The sequence below is a fragment of the Gossypium hirsutum genome, chromosome D07 (genome assembly GCF_007990345.1).
Source record: "Gossypium hirsutum isolate 1008001.06 chromosome D07, Gossypium_hirsutum_v2.1, whole genome shotgun sequence".
Lineage (NCBI taxonomy): Eukaryota > Viridiplantae > Streptophyta > Magnoliopsida > Malvales > Malvaceae > Gossypium > Gossypium hirsutum.
The window spans coordinates 48,187,772-48,197,884 of record NC_053443.1 but is presented as its reverse complement, the minus strand read 5'-3'; the positions used below and the strand labels follow the sequence as shown (position 1 = coordinate 48,197,884).

General features: G+C 30.2%; 1 protein-coding gene across 1 annotated transcript; it reads right to left on the bottom strand.

The window, feature by feature from the left end:
- Positions 1-245: 245 nt before the first annotated feature.
- On the bottom strand, positions 246-2,414 carry LOC121219505 (putative receptor-like protein kinase At5g39000). The gene has a single exon (XM_041097777.1). It carries the CDS (start codon positions 2,045-2,047, stop codon positions 1,442-1,444), a length of 606 nt encoding a protein of 201 aa, XP_040953711.1. The 5' UTR covers positions 2,048-2,414; the 3' UTR covers positions 246-1,441.
- Positions 2,415-10,113: the final 7,699 nt, after the last annotated feature.

The following is a 10,113-nucleotide window of genomic DNA, read 5'->3' as shown; positions in this document are numbered from 1 at the left end:
TAGAATGCCCGAAAAGCCTAAAAATTGTGTCTTTTACCGTGTTTGAAATGCGAGTTTTGAAATTGACACAGCCTGGCACATGGCTGTGTGCCAGCCCCTGTGGCTCATACGGCCATGTGTCCAACCCGTGTGGCTCTGGAAATCTGGTTTATTTGTCCAATTTTTGCTCTTTTTCGCTCCTTTTGCTCTCAAATGCTCTCCTAAGTATAGAAATATGAATTTAAAGGATTAGGAGTATAAAATTCACCAATTTGCATAAATAATCATCCAAAAACGCATTAAAGACGGGATTAAAATATATTACTTTTATCACTTATCAATCAAGTTTATGAAAATGGAGCTCCAAAAAGTTGTCTAAATGTTCTTCTTGTGCATATTACACAATCCAAGCAAAAATACTATGGGAACTGGATTGAGTGTCTGTAATTTTTAAGTGTCAAATTTCATAAATTATCTTTATAAATAACAAAACAGACGCATAAAATGCTTTAATCATGTCAATAAAAATAATAGCGAGATTTTTTATATTTTCAGTAGTAAAAATACATTTTTCTTAAAGTAACACGATTTACATTCAAAGGTTTTAAAAGTGAATGAATGATGTTAATATCGTAATCGAAATGGGAAATATAGTCAACATATTCCAAAATGATGCAAATATTTCTCAAAACCGTGTGAAAATTGTGGCCTTCAATGGACAGTAGTCAGGAAAGTTAAGAAACACCTCAACTGCTTAACCATACCTGATTAGTTTGTCCCCTCCAAACATCCATCCCAGATTGCATATCTTCACTGTCATCTGCACAGCTCTTCAATGTCTGACAACATATCCTCAGATTTCCAGCTAAATGTATCCTCGACACGAGAACTTCCATGGGGCCAGAGTACATCAATCCGATAATCAGAGAAACTGAAGGCAGATGCAGAGAAATCTACTTCTTCATACATAGCTTCTCCATGAGGATTGAGGCGCTTCACTCCGAATTCTGCTTTATTTTGGAGCTCCAAAGCAAGCTCTAATGTCACCTCCGCTTCACCAAGAGCAGGTCGTTTATGTTCCTCAACATGGACGCAACTTAAAGCAATGTCCAGGAATTTCTGTAAGCAACTCGGGGCTATTTTCCCTTCCAAATATGGATCCGTCATTTGGTAAATTCTTCCATTCTTTAGGTGTTCATTGACCCAAGAAATTATATGACGATGATTATGGTCCCCTGCATCAAACTTTAATACTTTTCTACCACAAAGTACTTCAAGCAAAACAACCCCAAATGAGTAAACGTTTGATTTCTCTGTCACAAGAGTAGCATCAATGAAAAGCTCAGGAGCCACGTAACCCAAAGTACCAAACAGCCTCGTTCGACTTGTTTCCAATTCAATTTCATCCAGAGGAGGTAACTCTATTCTGATGGGAGCGTTTGATAAACTAAAAGGGCCTATCTTAGACAAGGTGAAATCCGCAATCTTGGAAAGCCTTTTGGTCATCTAAAAGAATGTTTCTGGTCTTGATGTCGCGGTGGATAACTGCACGCTTTGCTCCAGCATGAAGATAATGTAATCCACGAGCTATCCCAATGCAAATCTCCAACCTTTGCTTCCATGGGAGGGGATCGTGATGACCAGTACCATGGAGATGATCGAAGAGCATCCCCTGGCTCATATAATTGTACACTATGATCATCTTGTCTTCCTCATAGCAGAATCCAATCAGAGAAACAATATGTTGGTGGCGCAGCTGGCAAAGTAGCTGCACCTCATTTCGAAAGTCGTCAAGTATTCTATGTCGTGAGGATCCGAGCTGCAAGTATTTGACAGCGAAAACCGAAGCCCCGTCATCGAAAAACCCTTTGTATACTACTGCGCTGCCACCTTTACCAAGAACCAAGTGGGAGTCAAAGTTATTGGTGGCAACTCTAATCTCGTCGAGTGAAAATCGACGGCACAGATGTTGGGGAAGCGATGATATAGCTGTTCCCTTGCTCGGCTTCTTCTTTAATTTGCTTTCAGATACTGGACAGAAACAAAAGCAGGAAAGTGAAGTTCTCATTATAAATCTTATTCCAAAGCCTAACTTCGGAGTTGGAGAGTTTTTTATTTCTCAAAGAAAATTGAAGAAGGAAGGAGGAGGAGGAAGAGAGCATTATGAAACGAGAGAAAGAAAGGTAGGAGTTAAGAATTGTGTAAAATGTGTTACCAATTTCAAGTTCCACAAGTCATTTTACAGAAAAACAGGTGGCCTTCTACCAAACATTGGAAAAAAGATGAAAACATTTTACCGAAAATGAAATCAATGAAACAAACTGGCCCTTTGTTGGAACATTGAATAGGTCATAATCTTATCAAGTCCGGGCAGTGTACTTTCCTCGCTGCTTCTCCGGGGGCGGGTCCATTGAAGTCCCAGCGCTAGGCCCGTAACCTTTTTAGTATATACGACTTCATCTTCATATATTTAGATATTAAATAAAGAAATAATAGTTTATATGAGTTTTAAAATCTACTGATAAGTGTCTCTTTTTTAATATATTTTTAATGTTTTATTATATCTCTACATGATACTTATCAGTACACCAACTTTATTCCTTAAAGTTGATTCAGTTTCGATTCAAAAAGTGCATGTTGGGTTTCGAATTCCCACGAACAAATTGACGTGTCTAGGTGGGAAAAGCCAGTTAAATTCCATCAAGGGAGATAGAGATCAAAATTAAACGACCCACGCGGTTGAGGTCGTTGATTCGAGTTGGGCTTTTCAGAGCGCAAGGCTGTCAAAATCTTAAGTTACGAACACGTGTATCGCAATTAGAAATTTGGCAAGAGTCGGTTTACAGGTCGTACTGGGATTGACTACTTAAGGAAAAGTTGGCGATCAGGACGTTCTTAGTTGCTATAATCAACTTACTACTTAGAAAGAAAAATCTATTTTAAGAATTGATTCAAGATTGGAGTAGATCGGGATTTTCACCTCAATTCCTCCTAATGGTAGAATTGATTTGGTAAACGGTCTCCTTTGTAAACAACTTGGCCAAAAAGAAATCAATGGGTCATGACATTCTAACATCCAAAAGAATATGAGATTATATAATTTATCCAATCAAACACTGCCACATATAAAAAACACCTCACCTCACCAATTTGCAAAAAATTCTAAAAAGATTTATTGTTACACGCAGGACATCTATAACTCTGTCTAACCAATTTCTTTTATTGACACTTGTCCAAAAAAAAATAAGCTTCCAATAAGAATGATCCAATTTTAGTCCCTATAATATCCTCATATTTTAATTTTTTACATAATTTGGTATCTCAATTTTAAATACCTCATTCTGATTAAAATATTGTCCGAATACATAATCTTTTTACTTTTTTTATATTATTTAATAATGGTCGAATTTTAATTTCGGTTTTTATATTATGCTCAAATTTAAAATTTAATCTCTATGCTTTAGTTTTTTACTTAATTTTGTATCTTTACTTTTATAATGTCATGGTTACTCTAAATACTTTATCTATAATATATAATAAAAAAAACCCACAAGTTTGGAAAAACTTTTGAATCAATAAAAATATCTTTTATTGTTAATTATATTACTAAATTGACATTAGAATAATAATTTATTAGTATTATTATGTGATAATAATAAAAATAATATTAATTAAATATTAACTAATATGATAGCATATTAGTGTGAAATTAATTAAGTTGTTTATTTCATTTAAAATTTATACTTCAAAATAATATAATATTCTATTGATTAATAAAATTATAAATTTATAAAATCATTGAATATGAATATAATTGGATAAATTAAAAATAATAAAAATATAATATTTTTAATTAAATGAATATAATTCTTATATATAAATTTGATCTTATTTTAAATAATATAATAATTAATAATGTTAAAATTATTATTTTTATAATTAAAAAATAAACGTGTGAGATTAATATTATATATATATATAAAAAGATAACATCAATATATTGGTAATCTAATGTAATATATAAATTTAATTATTTAATTATTAATAATATTTTCAATGTAATAGTTATTATTACTTAATTGGACTTTGGATCTCTATTAAATTACACTTATTATTTGAGATTAATTATCATTTAATTAGTGTTACAATTATACACCAATTAAAACTAATATTTTACAGTACAATATATGCATTAGCAAGGCATTTTCATTCAAAATAAAAAATATATAATTGTATTATTTAATATGTTTTGTTTCCATCATAAAAAAAGTAATGTTTTTCATTATTATTTAAGATGTTTAGTTATTATTATTTGATATTCGGTAGTTTTACTATTATTTGATTGTAATAATATTTAAATAATTATTTGTAACACTCTTTTACCTGACCTGATTGTCGGGTCAAGGTATCGGGACGTCATATTTGTTGCCGAAGCAACTACGATCACTCCTAATCAATAATATATTTTTTTTCAAGTTTTTAAGTTTAAATAAAATTAAAATATGATTCAGACACTTATCCGAGCTTAGTATGGGCTTTTGAAAGCTATGTTGTAACAACCTGATTTTTAGTGGTGAAGGAACAATGGTTCGGGACCACAAATTTCCTTCGTTTAGACTCTTAAATATTATTTTTAGAATATTTATAGAGTCATTTGGGTCGTATTAAAACTTTTTCGGAAATATTAACGCCTAGATTGCTAATAAAGGAAAAGGACTAATTTGTAAAATGTGTAAAATTTAGTAATTATTGTATTTAGTTTATTCAATAGCTTGAAAGTTAAATGAGGAAGGACTTAAGTATAAAATATACCCTAGTTAATATAGTGGGACGGCAACATAATTGAAATTGATTAAAAAGCATGTGATAAATGACAATTTTGTAAATAAAACTAAATTAAAACAAAATTAAGTAAAAGAAATAAGGTTTCTTCTTCATTTTACCTTCCATAGCCGAAATTTGGGGGTTTTTTAAGCTAGGAGAATCGTCCAAGCTATTTCTTTGCATGTGAGTGTTTTTATACTCGTTTTTTTGTAGTTTTTATATTTTTGAGATTGTTGCAATTGGGTCTAGTTAGCCCGTACCTTCGCTTTTTATTCTGTTAAAAATTTTGGAAGTTACCATTGATGAATATTGAATTTTTTTTATGAATACCATGTATTTGGAGTTTTGATTGTGTTGTTTGATTATTTTGTAAAGTGATTTTTGTTAGATTTTGATTTTAGAATTAAATTGTGAAAATGTAAAATATTTAGGGTTTGATAGTGAAATTAATGTCTGTTTAAGGGCCTAGTATATTTGGATTGAATATTTACTTGAGAAAAATGGTTAATTTGATGAATTTCTAATTAATGGACTAAATTATAAAAATTGTAAAAGTTTGGGGTAATTGTGTAAATTTGAAAAATAAAAGGGCATTAATTGTAAAATGAATTGAAATTGAAATGTAAGCTGATAATTGAGAAATTTTACATTTTAGATCAAGATCCTATAGATACTCGTGAAAAAGAAAGAATTATGGAATAGTCCCTGAACTTCTGTAACTACTACAATTCAGTCCAAGTAAGTTCTTACAGTTTAAAATTTAAAATCTATATAAAATTTTGAATAGTATAGCATGATACAATAGATATATTGAATTATTGTTGATGGAAGAATATTTGAAAAATGTGGTTGAATGTTGATGTTTGGATCGAATTGAACGTGGGATAGAGTACGATCAAGATTGGTCTGTTGTTGGGGATTTGGAGTGGAGATTGTTGGGGAGTGATATATATATGTTTTCCAGGTAAATCGAGCTTCAGCAATTTTTGCGAATTCTCATGTTATCCTCTATATTTTTTTGTGTTTCGGTAAACATTAGTGTGTTTTGGAGGGATTAGCTCTTATGAGCATTAGTGTGTTTCGGATGGATTGGCTCTTACGAGCATCTGGTTTGTTTGGGTGGTTTGTCGATGTACTATTATCCGTAAGTCATTCATCGGATTGAAAATCTCGATAAGGTATCTTGATGAGTAATTTTTTGATGAATTTACCATATATTTGATTTTGAATTGAACATTTGTGATATATCGGTTGAGATTGTGGATGACAGGGAACATTCCTGGTTGTATTAATACTTTTTGAATTGTTATATTTACTTAAATACTTGAAATGTTAGATGATCGGATCGGCACATGAGTCACACTATCCATGAATCTCAGTAGTTTTTGAAACGATCGGATCCAAGCTACAGGATGCCACAACTGTTACCAGAATAACTACCGTCTAAATATCAAAAATAAATCATTTAAACAGTCAAACATCTCAAAATACAATCATTAAACTCTAATAAAAAATTTTTTGAGACTCAATTAAGCTTATGAAAGCTCAATTGCTAATTCAAACATAAAATAGGACCAAATTACAAAGTTTTCAAAATTCTAAATAAGTATCAATACCCTTTCTAAGTATCGATACCATTTCAAGCTTTGATTTTTAGAAAATCAATTTAAATCAGAAGGTATTAATACTAGGGTTATAGTACTGATACTTTCCTATAGGTAGTGATATCGTATCGGTACCATTTTAGCATTTTGTTTTGCCAAAAAATTAAAAACAAAAGTTCAATGGTATCGATACCCTTGTAAAGTATCGATAATCTGATATAAGTATTGATACTTAAGTTTGGTATCGATACCATTTTGGGATTCAAAATTTGAAAAATTAGCTAAAAAATATTAACTATCGATACATTTGCCTATGGTATCAATACATTAGTGTTAAATATGCCAAAATCTTCCATTTTGGTTCCCACTTCATATCCAAACTAAAATTTACTCAAATGGTACCTTTAAGCACATTTAGAATATGCAGAAAACCAATTCAAAGCATACACCAAACATTCATTTACCTATTCCTAATATCAACCAAACCAATATACCACAATTTGATACCATTTCAAAATAAAACATACCAATTCATTATCAAATTATAATATTAACTAATTTATACTCAACGAAACTAATGTACCTCAATACAATACCCAAATCATTTTCAAACCAATTGTACAATTCTTACCAAACTAACCATGCATATAACCATAATATACCAATCATTCAACCACTCAATTGGCCACACCTATATATATATAAATATGCCAAAACATAGCATTTAACCATTTTCAAGCATCCAATTCAACATAAATTTCATTTAATATCAAAACAATCTAACTTAATTTATATAAGTTCAAACCAAACCATTATTCTTAGGCTAACACGTATGTACCACCTATATACATGCCACATAACCAAATTAAAATGATCAAAAGAATGCCAAGTCAATGGTAGGATAGTGTGATCTTCGATTTGATCCGACCAATACGTTCCAAAATCTGACAATTTACAAGGAAAAAGGGAGACAATAATAAGCATTTTGAAAGCTTAGTAACTCCATATAAAATTTAATTAACTTACCTTGATACTCAACAATTTAAGTTATTAAAACATAGTGGTATAGTACATGACAATCTTTGGCATCTTCATACTTTCATGTTTAAAACAATAATACAACCAATAGGTTAGTTCAATTGTATAACAAGACTATGGTGCTCAAATCAATTACACATATAACCATTCATATTATGCTATATTGAATTCAATATATGCTTAATTTGCATACATAACCACTTAATTCATGTTCACGTATTCCAACCATTTCACTTTCATTTTAATACCCACTTTCGTTTTCGTTTAGCCCAAAGAACTAAAGCAAACAGAACTTGGATACACAAGACTAATTTGCTTACATAAGCTAACATATTTGAGCTGCAAACACTAGCTTTATATCAGGGTTGCTAACACTAGCTTAGTACGATGCTGCTAACACTAACTTCAGAGATTTCACAACAAATGATGGATTTCAAGCCATCATATTAATCCCTAATCAAAAGCCCATTTTCCTTTTTTGTTTGAATCATTATTTTTTTGTTTGGACCCTAATAGCATGTCATTTGTATCCTAATCATTTACTAAGTTCACATGGGCACCGTTACTATTTTCATATCATTTTAAACCTAAAATCGTATATACACTTTTAATATTTTGAATAACAATCCACATACATTTTAAACCTTATAACATTTTTATACACAATACCATCCAATCATGTAACAATCTTACATCCATTCAATATCATGTATCTATTCATATTAGTCATTTATTTCATATTTATGATTTAATCCCTTTGATGCCAAAATACATTATTTAATAACAATTCAAATTAAAAAGTAAAACACTATAATACAAACATATCATGAATTAATAAAGTAAGTCCCATATGAACTTACCTAGAAAAACAGTAAGCAAATAAGACATCAAGGACTAATTCGTAATTTTTATTTTTCCTTGATTATCTTCCAATTGATTCAATTCTTGATCTAAATGATAATTCATTTCAATTTATCAATTCCAAATACTTTATAACATCCTATTATAGAAATTTGACAATTCAATTTTATTTTTTGAATGTTTCCTAAAGTTTTTATTTTATTCAATTTAGACCCTAAAACTGAAGCAACCATAACTTTCACATCTGAGCTTCGTTTTTCAATTCGATTTCAATTTCACTCCCTTCAACCTCTATTATCATAAATTAGATAAATATAACATCAATTTCAAAATTCATGCACTTTAGTCCCTATGTTCAAAAATTAGTAATTAAATTTTACAAACTAGTCTTTTTTTCATATTTAAGCTTAAAATCTAGCAATTTAGTACCAAAAGCTTCAAGCATTCATCAAAGAAAATATTTTAAAACTTTAACAGTTTTAAAAAATAAAACACGAGTTAGCTAAATTAAGTTTCTATGATCTCGAAAACATAAAATTTATGAAAAACGGACCAAATTAAGCTTACCATGCAAAGCTAAAGAGATTGAAACTTCAAGCTCTCTTCTTTCTTTATAGTTTCGTCCAAAAAGATGAATGGGAGAAGGAAATGGTTTTCTTCTCTTTTAATTTGTTTTTATTTTATGTTATCATTATTTAATTTTTAACATTATTTTAACAAAACACCACCACCAAACCGTCCACTATCTTCCAATGGTCTAATTACCATTTTAAACCTTAGTTTAATTATTATTTTATTCCTTTAGCATTTAAAAATCTATAGCGTTTAACTTTTACCACTTTTACAATTTAGTCATTATACTTTGATTAACTATCTGATTAACAAAATTAAGGGACCAAACTTTAATTAAACTATATTTTAATCTCGTAAATATTAAATAATAATATTTACGGACTCAATCATTAGAAATGTGGTTCTGAAATTATCATTTCCGGCACCACTAAAAATCAGATGTTATAGAATAGCTAGTCACGACCACGCGAATTACAATGTCGCGACATCAACAACCCATCGTCGCTAACCACTTTAAACAAACCACTTTAAAACACTAAAACACTTTAAAACACTTCTTTATGCTATATACCTTCTATGCAACCTAGGAAAACATTGCAAATATACTTTTATCAACCCTAAACATGTCTCAAATCATCATGAAACAATTTCAAACATACCCAGAACACAAGGTTTACAGTGAAGATCACTATCCAATGATTTCATCTTTTAGATAATATAAATTTCTCAATGAAATCCTATGTACATGCCAAATCTAATGCCCAAAACTTAAATTCATACTTCCTCTAAAGCTTGAAATTTGATAAGATGAGTTGGAGACGATCTTCACCTTCTAACTTCAAAAGATCTACACCTACGAGTTTGAAAGAAACGCATTAAGCTCACAAGAGCTTAGTAAGCATATCAAGAATCATACCATGCAATTAAAATTGATTTCTTTCACAATCTCATATATAATCATATATGTTTATACTACTATCATTTCATTCAATCACCATATACAAAATTTTGTTTCCATAATAACTTTATTGAAACATCAATTCTACCAGTTTCAAATTACTTACCTATGCCACATTAAATTCACTTACCTCGTATTGCTAGTGTCTAATTGTAGAATTAATAGACCATGGTAGGATATACGAGAATATTGATAGGTTGCATTGAAGTGTCACTATTCTTTGCACGAATGTGCAGATATCACTTTGCATCGAAGTGCCACTCACTTGTACTGTAG

Bases quoted from the DNA above. Each gene is read 5' to 3' on its own strand.
- LOC121219505 (XM_041097777.1), bottom strand. From the start codon at position 2,047: ATGAGAACTTCACTTTCCTGCTTTTGTTTCTGTCCAGTATCTGAAAGC.